Source organism: Mixophyes fleayi, chromosome 2 (assembly GCF_038048845.1).
Source record: "Mixophyes fleayi isolate aMixFle1 chromosome 2, aMixFle1.hap1, whole genome shotgun sequence".
Classification (NCBI taxonomy): Eukaryota; Metazoa; Chordata; class Amphibia; order Anura; family Limnodynastidae; genus Mixophyes; species Mixophyes fleayi.
In genome coordinates, this window is record NC_134403.1 from 302,649,809 (window position 1) to 302,668,999 (window position 19,191).

At 39.8% G+C, this 19,191-nt stretch overlaps 1 protein-coding gene across 1 annotated transcript in view; it reads left to right on the plus strand.

Moving 5' to 3' along the window:
- The first annotated feature begins 5,825 nt into the window (after positions 1-5,825).
- The window catches only part of PRKX (protein kinase cAMP-dependent X-linked catalytic subunit), a 99,757-nt gene continuing 86,391 nt past the window's right edge, over positions 5,826-19,191 (plus strand). The window contains exon 1 of the mRNA XM_075196477.1: positions 5,826-6,855. Within this exon, the coding sequence (XP_075052578.1) occupies positions 6,660-6,855 (196 nt within the window). The 5' untranslated portion in view covers positions 5,826-6,659. The remainder of the gene's footprint in view (positions 6,856-19,191) is intronic.

Below are 19,191 nucleotides of genomic sequence, written 5' to 3' on the forward strand. Positions count from 1 at the left end.
GAATGGCCTTTTGCTGCTCCTCCATCCTCTGCAGCATATAGAGGGTAGAGTTCCAGCGCGTCACAACCTGTTGTTTGAGGTGATGGCAGGGCAGGTTCAGGCGTTTTTGATGATGTTCCAGTCTTCGGTAGGCAGTGGCAGAATGGCGAAAGTGTCTCGCAATTTTGCGGGCCACCGCAAGCATATCCTGCACACCCCTGTCACTTTTAAGATAATGCTGCACCACCAAATTTATTGTGTGGGCAAAACATGGCTAATTGCCCATATGTAATGCCCGCACAATGTTACTGGCGTTGTCCGACACCACAAATCCACAGGAGAGTCTAAGTGGGGTAAGCCACTGCGAGATGATTTCCCTCAGTTTCTCTAAGAGGTTGTTGGCGTTGTGCCTTTTACTGAAACTGGTGAAACACAACGTTCCCTGCCTTAGTACGAGCAGGCATTTCGGAGATGCTGCTACTGATGCTGCTGCTGCTGCGGAAGGCGATGCATCTACCCAGTGAGCTGTCACAGTCATATAGTCCTTAGTTTGCCCTGAACCACTTGTCCACATGTCCGTGGTTAAGTGGACAGTGGGTACAACCGCATTTTTCAGAGCACTGAGGACACTATTTCGTACTTCTCTGTACATCCCGGGTATCGCCTGCCTAGTAAAGTGGAATCTAGAACACGGGCCAGGGCCATTCCTTGCCACTCTGTGTCGTAAATGGCATATTGGCAAGTTTACGTTTCTCCTCAGATGATTTTAATTTCTTTTGTTTCATCATTTTAGTGACCTTTGGCTTTTTGGATTTTACATGCCCTCTACTATGACATTGGGCATCGGCCTTGGCAGACGACGTTGATGGCATTTCATCGTCTATGTCATGACTAGTGGCAGCAGCTTCAGCATTAGGAGGAAGTGGTTCTTGATCTTTCCCTACTTTATCCTCCAAATTTTTGTACTCCATTATATGCAGCACAAGAGAGCGTACCCCTAAACCACACACACCCGGCAAAGGCTTTAAAAATTATGTGCGGCACAGGACAGTACCACTGGACTGGAGTTATACGGCTGTACCACTGGACTTATACGGCAGGATCAGTGAACTTTGTTATATAGCAGACTAGCAGTACCACTGGACTTATACTGCAGGATCAGTGAACTTTGTTATATAGCAGTACCAATGGACTTATACTGCAGGATCAGTGAACTTTGTTATATAGCAGTACCAATGGACTTATACTGCAGGATCAGTGAACTTTGTTATATAGCAGACTAGCAGTACCACTGGACTTATACTGCAGGATCAGTGAACTTTGTTATATAGCAGTACCACTGGACTTATACTGCAGGATCAGTGAACTTTGTTATATAGCAGTACCAATGGACTTATTCTGCAGGATCAGTGAACTTTGTTATATAGCAGTACTGCTGGACTTATACTGCAGAATCAGTGAACTTTGTTATATAGCAGTACTGCTGGACTTATACTGCAGGATCAGTGAACTTTGTTATATAGCAGTACCAATGGACTTATACTGCAGGATCAGTGAACTTTGTTATATAGCAGTACCAAAGGACTTATACTGCAGGATTAGTGAACTTTGTTATATAGCAGTACCAATGGACTTATACTGCAGGATCAGTGAACTTTGTTATATAGCAGCAGTGCCGTAACTAGACATTTTGGTGCCCTGGGCGAGACAGGGCACCGCGCCCCCTATCTAAGTGGGAGTGTCATTTTCTGAGTGGGCATGTCCAACTTCCTGTGGGGGCGTGGCTAGCGCTTTACCAGTGCTAGACAGCACTGAAACCCCTCCCTCCCCATTCTTCACATTCTGGCTTTGTAGGGATATTTATGTAATGAGCATTCATAAAATCACAGTACTTTCAATGCAGCTATCGCATGCTAGCTGTGTAAAAAAAATTAATTGGTTATTGAAATAAAACTATGAAACAAATTGTAACAAATAAACTATATTTCTCTTTAGAACTCTGTAACTAAAATAAACATCTTAAATAAACAATACAATAAATAAATGTTATAAGTTTATAGAGGTGCCTTCCTAGCCTTCACACTTGCAAACTCTTCTATGATAGTGTCAAAGTTAATGGAACTTGTCAGTTTATGTTCAATGGAAAGAATTGCCAAGTTTGAAAGGCGTTGTTATCCAATTGAAGACCTCAAGTAGTTCTTCACTAGTTTTAATTTACTGAAGCTGCGTTCACAAGATGCCACAGTGACAGGTATACTGAGGAAGATGAGGTATACTGAGACCAACATGCCTGATAATGATCTAATTAGTAAGATTACTAAAGACATTGGTATCTGCTGGGATGAAAATGTTGCATCTACTGAAAGTAGAAGGTGGGCGACATGGGTGTTCTAGCGTGCATTATTTTTGCAGAAATGTAAAAGGGTAAAGAAGGAGTATTTAGGGCACAGGGCAGGGGAGTGTTTTACTGTTTATAGGAATGTTTATACATTCCCCCCCACCCACCGACGGGTTTAGTTTTGCATGTCTTTGGAGGTAGCTGACATTAGGCATCAGACCGGTCATTCAGTGGGTCTCATGATAATCCTTCTTGTTGCACATTTTGCAGAAAATTGCATTTTTAGCTTTGTTTGGAATAAAATTCTTAAAATGTACGTTACTTACACATGTTACTAACACAAGAAGTTAATTGAATAACTTAATGAAGTTCATGGTCCTTACGTTCTATTAGGATGGACTTTAAAGTGATGTTTTTGCACATTTCAACATGTCAAATTGGGCCCACAATCCTGGAAACGCTCTGGGGGGCAGTTCTCAGATACAGAATATGGGGGTGCTCCCATACAGGTGAGGGAAGAGGAACATGCGTAAAAAAAACTGCAGGGGCACAATTTTCTCAGGTTTTCTGATTAAGTCCAATACTACAATAGTTAGCTTCATTAAACTAATAATAAATACCTGAAAATAAATCCATCAAGATGTGCTGTACAATGATGATGATGAAGATGACAAAGTTAAAGCCACAGCTGCCACAATCACCTCTTTAACTCTCACTCAGATAACCAACCAGCGCTGCTCACCTATTTCTAGTCACACCCAGCGTTGCCCGCAAACCCCAAAAAACGAGAACTGGTCATGTTTGCAATGAGAGGTTTTCTTGCACATAGGTCAGAAGAAACTAAAGACCAGCAAAACTGAGGCACCGTTTTCAAATGACTGAAATGGAAATAGCATTCACCACACTAATGGTTTTGGGTACAAAACTCTGTTTTTAATCCCTGTCCCTCTTTTGTCCTCTATATTCTAAAACCGAAATTCTGATACATTTTAGAATTATGTAATGTGTAGGTAAAATGTGGTGACAAATAGAAAATGTTGGGAGCACTTGATATTATCACCTACTGCCCCTAGTCCAGTCCGGCCCCAAACGTTTACTGCTGTCCATGTGGGAGGGGTGCCAGTAAGTCGAGCGCCAGTAGAACGGTGTCTTTCTCTCTGCTCCTCTGCTCCCAGCAGCATCATGACCTCTGATGCTGCAGGGACAGAGGGCAGAGTTAAAAAGTAGGAGGAGCCGGGTGCCGGCCGCCATCTTGGATGCGCCGGGCGGCCGGCAGTCTGAATCTGAGGTGTTTTTTTTTTTTTAAATTTCAGTGCTCACACAGAGGTCAGTGCCAGTCCCAAGGGGGCGCAGTGGCCGCGCCGGCCTCATTACGGCTCTGTATAGCAGTACCACTGGACTTATACTGCAGGATCAGTGAACTTTGTTATATAGCAGTACCACTGGACTTATACTGCAGGATCAGTGAACTTTGTTATATAGCAGTACCAATGGACTTATTCTGCAGGATCAGTGAACTTTGTTTTATAGCAGTACTGCTGGACTTATACTGCAGGATCAGTGAACTTTGTTATATAGCTCATCCCTAATTATAACATACATCACCTTAATCATGTATGTATGTGAATATATGTACTCTATGTACATCATACTTGCCAACTCTCCTGGAATGTCCGGGAGACTCCCGCACTTTACTCCCGGGAGAGTGTCGCAATCTCCCGGATCTGCCCACTTCACTAGAAAGTGCCCACATCCTAGTGAAGTGGGCAGAATTAGGTCCCAAACGCTGCGATTCCCGGCGAATCGCGGCATTTGGCCCCGCTCCCCCCCGCTGTCATATGACGCGTTTGCGTCATTATGTCATGGGGGGCGGGTCCAAAATGACGAGCATTGTGGAGCCCCGTCCCCCGTCACGCCCACCTCTTCCGCAGGCTCCCGGAATAAAGGAGAATAAAGTTGGTAAGTATGATGTACATACATTCAATATTTCATCATCACATAGAAAGAATTACAGAAATGTTTAAAAATCATATTGATAAATGTAGAAGTATAGATTGGCAAGCAGAGTTATAAGGATAATGGAAAAGCAAAAGAAAAGTCCTTGATTTGCTTTTCAAAGTGATATCTTTTTATGTCTGTATTTGTATTTAATTCATTATTTATTACATAATGATGTGCTATTTATAGATAACTGTGGACCATCTGCAGTATAGATGGCATAGTTCAAAGAGATGCATGTACCTCTTTTTTTTTATTCTGTAATCTTTTAAGTGGTAGGAGATAACAGAGGTAAGAATGAGGCATCTAATGGGGAGAATGCACAAACAAACTTGACTGCTTCAGTGTAGGAGAAATTGCATACAAACCGACTAAAGACTTACCTGTTAATACATTCATTTCATTGATGCCACTACATTTTCTAAAAAAAATAAAATCCCTCATTTTGTATCATGTTTTATTCGGATGCTAGGGATGCCTAGCCCTCTAAAGCACTAGGCTGTCCATTACAAATATCCCTTTCCACAACATTCCCGCTTGGGCAAACATGTCCCCGGGCAGGACAGCTTCCTAAAATCGGGAGTAACCTGAAACTATTAGGAGAAACGGACTATATAAAAAAAATATATTATATGGCCAATTTATTTACACAGTGCTAAAGAAACCAAACTTATCGTGTTGGAAGGTGGAAATTGATTAGTCAGTAGATGTACCCATGTGGCTGGTAAAGCTGCGAGTACTTTCATACAACCTTTTTACAGGGTGCAACTGACACATTACTCACTCTCGTATCGTGTACTAGAAGTCCTGAAATAACCACAAAACTAACATGTGCAGCTATCAGCCAATAAAAGCTCAGCTCTCGTCTTAGCACCGCAGTAGCTTTATATAGCTGCGCTGTGATTGGTGGGCGCACAAAGAACCACGCACATTAGACCACACAATAAATCACGAGTGACTACAATTTCACGTCCTAAACGCTAAGTGAGCAGCCTCCCACTCATATAGAGCAACCTCCGCAAGTGACAGTCCGTGCTTAGGCTTCGCCTGACATGTTGGGCTCGCCTAAAAAAGGGACAGTTTGGAGGCGGGTACAGTGAAGATTATCACTAGGATTTAGTAACACATAACCCGCCCTCTTGTCCTCAGCACCAGACTGAACGTGAACAAAAACAAAGCACTAGCGACAGACTACTAGGAGCGGGCGGTGCCCTGCTGCGGAGTGACATACAGTGGGCGTGTCATACATACAGTGGGCGTGTCATACATACAGTGGGCGCCTCCCTGCTGCGGAGTGACATACAGTGGGCGTGTCATGCGGTGGATTGACCAGAACGTAAGAGGGGAGGTCCTAAGACTTAGTGGCAGACTGGTGGGAGGTGCCGGGCTGTAGAGTAACTGGGAATGGGAGTGTCGTGTGTCGATGTGACAAGAAGTGGGCGGATGTTGCTGCAGACTGAATAAGGTGTGTGATTCCTGCTGAACTAGTGACAAGGGGTGGGCGGATCACTCTGTGCGGTGACCATAGGTTGGGCGTGTTATCGTAACGGACTGACGGGGAAAATGGGCGTTGCCCAGCGGCGCTGGATGTGTAAGTGGGCGGCACCCAGTAGAGGACCCGCCTCTCTAGGCAGCTCTCCTTGTGTAAGTGAGCTGCAGTTTGAATCTGCAGGGAAGGGGAGGAGACAAGCAGTTAAGTGGTGAAACGGACACAGAAAGTGGCACAACCTCACCACTACTCCCTGCACTTCCCGCAGTACAAAGACACCTCTGTTCTCTCTGCAGGAGAGCACGGGCCACCGAGGGCTAGAGAACCCTGGCTCAGCCCGGAGGAAGGAGACCTCTCGCCCATTCCTCTCTACACGCCGGCCGCCTGGAGCAAGGAAACAACGGGCTGCCGCTATAGGTCAGTTGAGGATAGTTGTGAGTGGGGCAGTGATGTGCAGGAACGTGGGAAGCCACATTGTCTCCCACACGGAATAGAAGTAGCTGCCTGCAGTGCCCAGACACAATGACGGATGACAGGTCCAGACTGATCACTGCTGGCAGTGCCACCTGCCCGTACCGGGGGCTCTTCTTATCCAAACAGTAAATAGGTCTGAACTCGAGCTGTCTCAGACTCTACCTGTGCACCGCCTCTCAGGTTACTTTGCTGGAGCTAGTTGTCCCTTGTTCGGTTATCAGGTGGGTGCAGTAAAAGGATCGGTCTTCCCTTAATCAGATGGTGCTTGTTACCTGCAGTCTCTCTGGAGAAACTCAACCTCACTGAGTCACCCTTGTCATATGTGTACGGACACTCCTGTCTGTTCTATAGCTCATCGCTCTGATCACACGTCTGGATCCGATGGAGGCAGCTGCAGCCGGCTCTGTAAAAGCCAGGTCTGGCTCCAGAAGTGCTGGGAAGGGCAGCTGTGATGGGGGTGTCGCCAGCCCCAGCTCCGGTTGCCTTGGGTTGACTGTATGTGGGCACAACTCACCACCTTGTCCAGAGTTGCAACATCAGTACAAGTTGGATGACTTTGATACAGTGGCTACTGTGGGTGAGTTGTCAAGATTTATTTCCTGCAGCAGACATACTGTAATATTGTAGTTGCACTATGTGTCATCATAGTAAAGCTGTATGGCAACATCCGTATACAAACACTGTGACACAGACAGTCAGCTATGAAGGAAATAAGTCATTTTATTGTCATTCATGTTGAACAACAGTAGTGTATGATTAAGACAAAAATATTTCATTGATATTTTGATTTTATTATTTTTGTTTCTGCTTTTAATTTTTGTACGTGTAAGTTAGCAATGTTATACTTCACAGTGAGACTGATATTGGGATATGGAGTATTATATTTGTTAAACTACTTGGAAGTTCTACAAAGGCTATTATCTATAAAACTTATCTAATTAAAATATTTGGGTTATGAATGTTGTGCCCTGTCAAATGATATGTGCTGCTATTGTGCTCAACACATGCTGTACTTTAACAGGCAACATGTGGATACCCAGCTGACTTGGAGCTACAAGAGGCTATCAGGGCATAATGGAACTTGTAGTTCCTCCACCACTGAAGTATCAAACATTGTCTAATTCTGTTATAGAATGTTATAGAATGTTTATTTGTGACCTAATGAAAATATTGAATATAGAGTATTTAAGGGAGGCTTATCAAAGGTTATCAAATTGTAAATGCAGCCATGACAGTTAAACGTTTACAATAATAGTAGCTTTTTACTTTACATTTTCTTGTACATTCTTAAAAACATGTCTGACTGGCTTCCAATTAGCCTCCAAATCTCTAAATATTTCCTTCCATACATAATTGGATGATATTTTGACAATTGTTTGCTTGCTTTGGAGGAGAAATGGTTATTTCTGTCTTCTTACTGTACCATTCTTCTTCCCTTTTTTTGTTTGTTTATCTTTTTTTAAGCTACAAATGCTTAACGAAATACATGGGTGGCTGAATGTTTGGCTGGAATTTGATGACATGCTTTTGTTGCTTGGCTAAAATGTATAAAGTACAATTTATTTTTTCTATGCAAAAGTAATGTAATCCTGTGATGTTTGTTAGTAACTAATGAAGATCTATGTACATTGCCAATATTGAGCAGACACTGTAATATGTTGCGCATGCAAATTTCTTAATTGTTATATAATTTGAGATGCTGCAATAAAGGTTTGGATGATTGATACAGTTATTCTTAGTCGAGGAAGTTAATTTGTTTTGGGTGTAAAGTAAAGCTACAAAATAAATAAAACAGATCAAAGTTTCCTTCTAGCTATATAAGGTTAAGTATGTACCAAAATAAAATTCACATTATGCACTTTGCTGACATTTCCATCCTTTGCTACTGTAAATGTACTATTTCCTTGTTTACTATTTTAGATACTTATAATTTGACATTCATATTACTTTCTATTGACAAGGTATAGAAATGGTCCTAATTAGCACATGTGATAATTGTGACAATATAAGTCATACATATAGTATATCTAAACTCCAATTAATGTTACGATTAACATTAGTATCAAAGTTCAGATCAGTTGTTCACAATTTAGTGTTTTGCATAATCTCCCATACTCATTACCATACAAAACAGAGACTCTAATATCTAAAATTGTTGTATTTACTTGGAGCGTGTACAAATATTTTTTTCTCTTGATCTACTAGGCTGCATATAAGGATTATGGTTACTATTGCAAAGCTAATGCTTTATAACCATAAACAGTTCATACAACTCGTTATCTACTTTTGAACATTTTATATACTTGTCAAAATAAGCTAGTTATTGGGAGTTCTGTAACACCATGGCTAAATAACTGAATGAAATGTGATGTAGAGGACAACACGTACCGAAATAGGCTGTTTCAGTTTGGAAGAATATTTTGATAAAGTTCAATGTGAATCATATTTTTTGAAGTGACATCACACATTGCAAACAGTAGAATGTTCTACAACATAGAACCTGTTTCATTCCTTAAGGGCTAACTGCACCCAAGACTAAAAAGTAGCCTCTGTTCAGTGGGTCTCCTGCTAGCTGTAATGGTACAAGCAGGTGATCTCTCCTGCTTGGGGTGGGTGTTTTCTCAAATTCCTAGCAGTTTTGTCAAGTCCTTCCCCCACAAGCTCCCCATTCATTCTGATGAGCAGCTTATGGGACAGGGGACTTTATAATGCTGTTAGAAATGTAAAAAGCATTAGAGCATGTGCTGCAATGAAGTATGAAGAAGTTTGAGTGTTTAGTTTTGTGCTGCATTTTGGGTAGTTGACCTTATGTTAAACACAATGTAATATCTTTTTTGTTAACAATGCTTTCAAACAGTATATTGCTCCAGGATCCCCACAATTTTTGGTAGCTAAGTGTTTTTCTTTATTTTACTAAAATATCTTCTCTTCAGTGGGTACTAGGGTTGGCTCCCATATAACTATGTTCTATTCTCAGACTTGATTCCTGTGCCAGCTGCTAAATTATTCACATAGACTATGAGATATATTTTATTTTGTGGGCTGTGCTTCCAAGGCCATAACATGCCCATATATGGACTATTGGCCCAACAGTTGTGTCCAGATCTGTCAGATTTGGCCATGCACATGTTACCAAATCTGAAGGACCTGTGGGGCACTGTTGGCACAGAAAGATGATGACTGTATCATCCCGCAACTGGATTTACCTTTCATTTGGATCAACATCTGATAGATATGTTCATTGGGTTTGGTGGTCTTTTTCAGCCCATGCACTGTGCAAGTGGTATCCAATTAGGTTTAAAATAGCTTAAATGGCCATCAAAAGTCCTCTGCATATGGTCCCCTTTAGAACTGCTGGTAGGAAGAAATCAGGCCTTGATTAATGTATTTGTGGAAAACCGTTATTTGGACTTTAAAAGTAACACAAACTTTGAAGTTCTCCACTTGGACAGATCATTTTACATGTCTTAACATTGCAAAATTAAATAGTTATTGTTAATATCCCAATAATCTCCATTTCCATTTAATTCAAAGCTGATTCAAGGTTATATTTACCTTCATGGTCTGGTACAGACCTGTTTAGAGCAATGGCTTATTTTGGACATTTATTCATGTAAAGTTTCCAGTATACGTATGGTGCACTATTACTAATTTAGGGATATCTTACTAGAGTGCTGTATATCTGTGGGAACAATGACACACTCCAGGGCCTTTTGTCTGTTTATAACAAGTGGTCTTGACCATAAAACTAAAACTTTAGCTGCACTGATCTAGAACAGCACATGCCTATTGTATATTTCTGCTTTCAGTATTACATATGTTTTATTCACTGACAAGTATCAAGGCATCTGAAAAATGCAAAAAGTAATTGTCAGTAAGTTAGTGCGGGGTTTAGATCTTGAAGAAAAAAGTGTGAATGTCCATTTGGATTTCTGTGTGATAACGTATGTTTGATTAATGCACTCGACTGTAAGTCATAGATTTAGAAAGGAGAGTTTAGAATTTAGGGTTAAACACAACATGTCTCAAATTACAGCATGTAAAGGACAACAATACTCCTGCAAACAAATTGGTCCTATGAATTTGCTTTTCTACGTGTAGTTTATCCAAATAACATTCTTTTTTTCCCTGCTTTTATCTGCAATCTCTGGAAATTTGTCTTCTAGATAGTTTGTTTAACATATACGAGCCCATCACATTGTGGAGAAATTATATATATAATTATATATGGACCTATCTTTTGTGTGATATCCGTATCTTAGAAATTGTTGTAATAATGGAAGACATGCAAAATAATCCACAAGAAACTTATTTTATCAGCCATACATATATCCATTTCATGCTCCTGAATCTCAGAAAAAACATCCAGTACCCAAAGTTGGTATATATGCTTTGATATCGCAGTTGACATCATTGAATGTCCATAAAATAATTGTGATGCCCAAGAATAACCAGTGGAAATTCTTTGGATCATTTCCACAGATGCCCACATTTCTGATCAGCAAATGATCAACGTTGGCATGTGTGCGTACGAACAGGCCCAATGTGCCACATTTATAGCCAAATTGGAAACGGATCCTGTTGCTGTCCAATTTGTGGATGGCATGACCAGTTTTTTTTAGTAGAGAAGCAATTAATTAAGTGTTGATCACAGCGCTTGCTGAGAATCTTCTCGCTTCTTTGTACACTGTTTGGATTAAACAATAAATGGATCTTCTCAAGGCATTGTAATTGCGGAACCTCAGCAAAACTCATTTTTTTATGGATGAGTTGCTTTTACAGATCAATTACCCACTTGCTTTTGGGTTTACCCACCTTAAACAAACTAGGGTCAATGGGACTGATTCCACTTAAAACTACACTATATACATTGGATTTCTCACATGTACAAAATAAGTCATAACATTGATTATGCTTGACAAAAAGTAACATTCTGCATGTTCTTCCTTAACAATCACAGTTTTATCTCAAACATCTTGGTTGTATTAGACCAGTGTTGGCTAACCTGTGACACTCCAGGTGTTGTGAAACTACAAGTCCCAGCATGCTTTGCCAATATATCGCAACTTATTGCTGGAAGGGTATGCTGGGACTTGTAGTTTCACAACACCTGGAGTGTCACAGGTTAGCACGGTGGCCTAGTGATTAGCACTTCTGCCTCACAGCGCTGGGGTCATGAGTTCAATTCCCGACCATGGCCTTATCTGTGTGGAGTTTGTATGTTCTCCCCGTGTTTGCGTGGGTTTCCTCCGGGTGCTCCGGTTTCCTCCAACATTCCAAAAACATACTGTAGGTTAATTGGCTGCTTTCAAAATTGACCCTAGTCTCTCTCTCTCTCTCTCTCTCTCTCTGTCTGTGTGTGTATGTTAGGAAATTTAGACTGTAAGCCCCAATGGGGCAGGGACTGATGTGAATGAGTTCTCTGTACAGCGCTGCGGAATTAGTGGCGCTATATAAATAAATGGTGATGATAGCCAACACTGTATTAGACTGTCCACCAGATTTTCATTCTGTCAGTGGTTGCAGGAAAAGTAAGTTTTAAAAGAAGCTTACCCTGACAAACCCTTTTCCTACTGTCCTTCTTAAGCACCCCCTAACATAGTGATGGACAACAGCTCCTTTCTGCTTTAACTAAAAAAAAAATCTGACAATACATGTTTAAATGCCTGATTATGTGTTATCACAGACAGGTGGGTGTCTCTTTCATTAAATTTTTAACATATTACTGATATTAAGTGTAATGTGTGGCCCTTTTAACGGCTAGAGGACCATCCGTGCGGGCACTGAAGTGTAATAGGATGCCCATCACTGCTCTAATACCTTCTGGTTGACACAATTTAGTTCCCTGTTCACTTTTATGTAAGTTGTGAGAAGTGCCTACTTCTAATTTTAGTTAATTATTTATATATTATTTTAGTCTTCCACTTACATAATTTTAATTTTCATAAAATGTCGGTGATTGTAATAATTCAAGTTGCATTTTAGGGTTTGTTGCTTTAGTAAAGAAAATGACTCATCAAGCTTCATTATTTAATGTTCTGATTTTTGGTTTAACAAAGCCAAAAAAAAGTGCCTTGAATAATATTGTTGTGATTTGAGGTTTTGGATAAGAAAAGAGAACTTACCCACTGACATTTTCAATGATGCACCTAACTTTTGCTTTTAAAAATGAAACCCATTCTGTGTCTCTACCCATTAGCAATGTGCTGTATTTTTCCATTTTGTGTTAGTGGCCCATTTTTACTAGTTGCCCATTTATTTCAATGGGGTTGTGCTTTTATATGTAGAAACCTCATTCAAATGATAGGGCATTGAAATATATGGGTTTCTGGCATGAATGGAGCTTCACAGCGTTGTTCATTTTTTTCCCCCTACATCAATAGAGGTTTAGTTAGTCTCTTGATGTGTTCAAATAGGGGAGTGCCCTGTACGCCAGCCAATCATATCACAGCTAATGTGGGAAGCTGCTCGTGTTTGAGCAACTTATGACAACTCCTAATTACAAATTAAGGGGGAGATTCAATTCCCTGCGAAGCGCATCATTACCGTTAGTACGGAAAAAAATCCATGTTGAAATTACCGTAGTAACGGTAATAATACGTTTCTATTGCTGCAGTAACGATAATGACTCTCGCCCCGCATTGTTCTAAAGAACAACGCAGGGAATTGAATCTGCCCCTAAGAATTTGGTTTTTTTTCTAACTAATAAAGTGGTGAACACAGTTTTGGGGATTTTTTTTTTTTTTTTTAATTCTGGTTTGTTTGTTTTTGTTTTTTTCATATTACTAATTTAGTATAGCAGAATGGGTTTTTAAAGACCCCCGTCTTTTACTGGTGCCACTGGTGTAGTGACTAAGGTGGGTGACACACTCCTTTTCTGCTGTCCAGTTTTTCTAGTTGGAACCAGCCCAAGGCTGTTGAGTACTGGATCTGGTTGAGGAATTTGGGGAGGGTCACATGCTGCCTATGTTATATCCATGACAAAAAAAAAATTAAAAATATAAAAAGCACGATACAACTTGTGTTCTGAACACATTCACAAACACATGCAAACGTGTCCAGTTCTTATCAACCATGTGTGAACCTCCTATTAAACTTATCGTGCACATGTGCAAAAGGATGTTCACATGCAGTTTGTACTTGTATGTTTTGTTATTTTTATATGTAAATGCAACGCTGATGTGTAAGTGCCCAAAGCAAGACATTATTCTGATAATTTTATTTTTTCAAAATTCTTTAAGCAGCATTAGATAATTTTATGGCAGTTTAAGATGGCCACGGACAAGCTAATCCTGTCATTTGACTCAAGCAACTGGATTAGGCTGGGTACGCTGTACAGTAAATTTTAGCATGCAGATTCATGTGTACACACTAAACACGTTTTACAAGATTTACCTTCAGATCTGAGCTCTTCATCTCTCATAACCATTGGCTGAAAATATTGTGACTCTGCACACTCTACATGGACACTGACGGTCGTGAGTGCATACACACACTGCAGAATTGGAACAACATTGTTACAACGTTGAACTAGATCTTTAGTACGGTTTAAAAATCAAATCAAATGATACAATGTGCTTTGAAAAGATAATCGCTCATTTAAATTTCTGGAATTTAGTTTTAACAGATGCGCAGAAGTTAAGACATAAAATTGTTTTTATTTGATTTGAAAGTCAGAGGTTGGGTTTTGGAACCCTAGCTATGAATTATCATTGACATGTGTATTTCCATATGGTAGAAAATATCTCCTCTTGTTAGCTCATGTTCCACTGACACATGTTCAAAATCATCTATGGTTCCTCTCTACACTTACAAGCTAGTTAATATGTGGTGTTCCCAGAATCGTTGACTAAGCACCAATAGTAATTCTGAGAGATCCTCAGCCCAGACTAATGTGGTTGGTGAATAGAAACTTTGTAAAGTGGCATGAGACACCCTCCAAACGTTGACTGGTTTTTATCAGTGTGTTCTTTTGCATCCTTGTGTGTTTGGGGAATAAAGCAAATTGTTATTTACAATGAATTCTGGACATCGCAAATTGGGTAAGGCAAGGACACTTAGTTCCACCAGATTTTGAAGCGTTTTATAACTAGACCTAGGCCTTATAAATGATATTAGTCTTTTGAGGTATTTAAAGTGTTTGTTTTGGGGGGATGCAAGTTGGAGAACTGTGAAATGCATACAACAGCTTTGGGAAAATAATAGTTAAATTAAGTTAGCAGATGATAGTCGGAAGCCTTTCTGCTGAAATGTATATAATGGAAACATATTAAGAGAGGTATATTCCTCCAGTTTCAGCAAAACTGTCCATAAATGTGTATTATGTCTGTATCCAATGTGTGGATTTTGCTCTATAAATTACACATCTCATGGCAGTCCAGTGATTCTGGCAGTAAATGGAATACAAAGTAGGGTCTTCTGAGGCTATGACTCTAGTGCCTTTATTATCATGTTGTGTATATTACTGAATTCTCCCCTAAGATTAATTGCCATGGAGTATTCAGACCTGTATCTTGACTGATGGATATGTATTACAGAAGTTATTATTTGCTTAAGCCTAATTGCTAGAACTTTTGCAATCTTTTTTTTTTTTTTCTTTTTTCTTTATGTTCATTGATCGAATATATGAGTCTGTAAGAGCCCCTGTCAGCATAGTTCTTCCAAAGTTTCAAGTTTTAAAACCAATGTAATTAAGGCCTCTTGTTGAGAAGGTGGCTCATTGCACTGCAATTCTTCCTCAAAATAATTTTTAGTAGTCTAGATGCCAGTATCTGTCTGTGACCACTCTGTGGAGAGACTGCCCAATCCTGGTGAGTTACCATTTGGGAGTGACGCAACTGCTGATGGAACTTCTTCAAATGTAATATCTTTAATATGTTAGTAGTAGCTTTTAATCTTTATCGTGGGGATATCTTCTAAATAGGCATCAATATGCTCTTGTGTTAGGCAAGGTGGAAACATATAATTGTTTGTAAAATCTTTTAACATAATTGATGTAGAACTTGTCATTAAGGGAACCACTATTACCTCTTAATCCATCAATCTCTGTATATGAATGTGGTTCCCTAGTGAGGAAAGTGAACATCTTACCTACTAATCAATTTGAAACAAATTATTGTCTTCCATAGAGTAGATGTGTTCTGGCATTTTCTGTTTTCTAATAATCTATGCGCTCATTTTGCCTTCAGGGGTGTTTTTAATGCAGAGCTCTGTCTAAAGTTTTCTTATAATGTACTTTTTGGGCTGTCCTACAACCTCTAGTAGATCCATTAAGAGTCCCAAATCATCAGATTAGAGGCAAAACCTTGTTGTTATATGCCACATCTTCACATTCAGGAAAACTGCAAAGCAAGAGAGTCCTACTCTGGTAAAAATTAAGTTTATATCCGTTAACAGGGATGGAGCTCTACTTTCATGCATCTGCCTAGCAGCAAGGCATCACTGCACCTCACAGAAGGACGTTCTAATCATGGCATTGATGCCATTGTCGCTCATGCCCGTTCATGAGTAGGAAATAGCCATGGGTAAATGGGTTGGTAGTGGGCACTTGCATTGACGACTCACTATTTTAAAGAACATGTGTGATTTAGCCTAGCGTTTACTCTTCTTATTAACTGCGATCTCACACTAATTGTGTAAGAGTTGTGAGGGCTGCAGAGAGCAGTTTGTACTCTAGTAACCAGGGCTACATTCCTGACATCACAGTATCATGGAAAGGAAGACCATAAAAACAAAAGGATAGCAGAGGAGCATGCCAAATCTTCATGTTTGGTTTGGACACAGGCCCGTGCACATGGGCTTTCAACCACAATCACAAGGTAGAAAGAAAACTGAACAAAGAAACAATAGAAGTTAATTTGTGCTGGCAATGAAGTAAGAAAATGCACGTTTTAGTTTTATTTCATGAAATATCTTTTTTTAAAGTTGTGTTTTCTTTTTTTTAGTTTTTTTTTGTGTTTTTTTTTTCCTTTCTGTTAAGCCTCTCGAGTGCTTGCACGTAAAATGTTCCTTCATCTATTTGGAAGTACCATGGACTGAAAGGAATGGAAAGGTTATTAGGATAAGCTCAGTTTGGTGGAAATTGTACATGGTTTTAAAAAAAAAACAATGCTAAACTGATATTACATGGGTATGTTTAACTAGGATTTAAATTATACATGGCCTGAAATACACATGACTTAACATGAAAAAAATACTCATTGTAAAAAAAAGACAGGTGTCAAAATTGAACATAACATAGCTAGATATAATTTTGATCTTTTCTCTATATCAGACTTCTGGGGGTAAATGTATCAAGCTGAGAGTTTTCCGGCAGATTTGACATGTGGAGGTGTTGCCTATAGCAGCCAATCAGATTCTAGCTATCATTTTGTAAAATGTACTAAGTAAATGATAACTAGACATTTTCAAACCCACCGGAAAACTCTCACCTTGATACATTTACCCCCTGGTGTTCTTGCTTTTAGCATGCAAATGTTCCTTGCTTAAAAAATAAAAAAAATAAAAATATTTTTAATAAATGTCAAACAATATTTTTTTTTGAATGTTTTGGTATTATTTATATCTTTACATATTACTTTGGAGGGACTGAACTCCTAACTATTTCCTTTTTTTTTTTTTTTTTTTTTTTTTTTTTTTTCTCCTACTGCTTACCTTCTTAAACGTTATTTATTTCAAATGATCTGTATTCCCGGCTTGCCCCACTGCTGTCTCTAACTTTCCCATTCACTCCACTGAGATTGACATCTCTAATGTAACTGGAGGTCCCTTCTCCATACTCATTCTCTGTGACCTATCTGTTTTCGATTCTGTTGATATCCTTCTACCACCATACACTCCATTAGACTTTGTGATGATGATGACGCTGTTTTCTCACCTGGGTCACTTACTTTTTATTTTTTTTTAGTTAACAAATCCTTCTCTAATTTCCTCTAGCTCATCCTTCTACCTCTTCCTGTTGGGGTCTCTCATGTCTTTATATTACGCCCTCTTCTGTTCTTGTTGTACACCTCCTCCCTATGCAAACTGATCATCTCCTTTTGGGCTTCAGGACCACCTGTACTCTCATCTCATGTATCCAACTAAATCTCTGCCATGTCCTCATGGATATCCCAATGTTGTCTAAAGCTCACAATGTCTAAACCTGAGCTCAGTTTCGTCTCCTTCTAGAGTACCAAACCCCCTTCTATCTCTTTCACTGTTGACAGCACTACAGTCTCTTGTGTTCCTGAATTCCCTATCTTGGTGTCGCAACCGACTTTTTGCTACTCCATTTGAAACCTTCATGAGGTCGTGGATTTCTATGAGCATTTAATACTTTGAGATTGATGAAGGGACGGATCCTGAGAACATTGGGGCCAATTAAATCTGCCCTATGGAAACTCATCCAATGGGCACAAAGAACTTTTCTTTTCCAGAAGTACTTGCTCCTTTTTGTCAGAAATCAGGACTAATGGGGAATGTCATAGAAATAGTGATTAGATCAGAACAAGAAAGGAGGCCTTGTTAAATAAGCTAAGCTTATTGTAAATTAGAGATTTTATATTACGGAGAGGAATTAGACCTGTTTGCAGCATTGCAAGTATTTAAACATGCTGTATGATGTGCTCTAATGTATGGTTTTACATTGTTGGGTGGGTATGCATTAGTTATCCTTTTTTATTTTCTATTGCTTGTTGTATGTTGTGCTTCCTCCTATCTGTATAACTGATAACTTATTCTGCAAGTATCTGAAATGATGGGTGACATTGCTTGTATGCACACTAGATGAAAATTAGTTCAAATATATGTGGATATTACTGTAGCTTAACTGAACATTCAATCTAAAAGAGCTTCATATTGAAACTTTTTAGCTTTTTATTTATTTATTAGCAATACAGGGAATGTCAGAAATGTTTTATGTTCAAATCGGTTTACTGACGTTTTGGATCCTTGAGATTGTTGTTAGGCCGGTCATCGTCGTATATATTTTAGATATAATCATCATCATCATCTATTCATAAAGCGCCACTAATTCCGCAGCGCTGTACAGAGAACTCATTCACATCAGTCCCTGCCCCATTGGAGCTCACAGTCTAAATTCCCTAATATAGACACACACTCAAACACAGACAGACGGAGAGGGAGAGACTAGGGTCAATTTTGATAGCAGCCAATTAACCCACAAGTATGTTTTTGGACTGTGGGAGGAAACCGGAGCACCCGGAGGAAACCCACGCAAACACAGGGAGAACATACAAACTCCACACAGATAAGGCCATGTTATATTTTTATTTGCCGTGTACTGCTGCTCCCAGCAAGCCATGGCAGCAGTAAACTGCTTGGGTTTGCAGGCGCTTGTCGTTCTCTGTTTTCATGGCTGCTGGAACCCAGCCTGTCATAGCCTAGTGCTGGTAGTGGCGTCTAGCATGCTGTTTGTCCCCCCAACATTGCTACCAGCCTAAGCTATGACCGCTGCTGCTGGCAACACCCCAAACCCTGCAAAGGTCCGTGCTGATAATGATAATTACCCGCTAAAGATTTGCCTAGTGACCGGCATATCTGAAGGTCTGCATGAGCCTTTATTTGTGTGAACATGTCATTATTGTACTCGTGCATGAGATCGCCCCTTCCCTACCCTGTTCCTCCTCTCCATGTGCATGGAATCCTAAGTGTCGGATGCACGACTGTGCGTTCTCGCGTATGTGTGTGGCTTCTTTGTGAGCATGTGCACAGAGAATTCATACAATTTACACTTGGCAAACTGGCTTAGTATTGATGGTGAATCAGGCCCATAGTATTGATTCCTAATGCAGGGTGGAGTCAGGAATATATCTTTGCTATAGCCAATATAGCCTTTTGAGGATCTGACAGACGGACAATACAGGTCCTTAAGTTTATTTTAGATTTTGTCTACATCTTCTAAGCCATAATA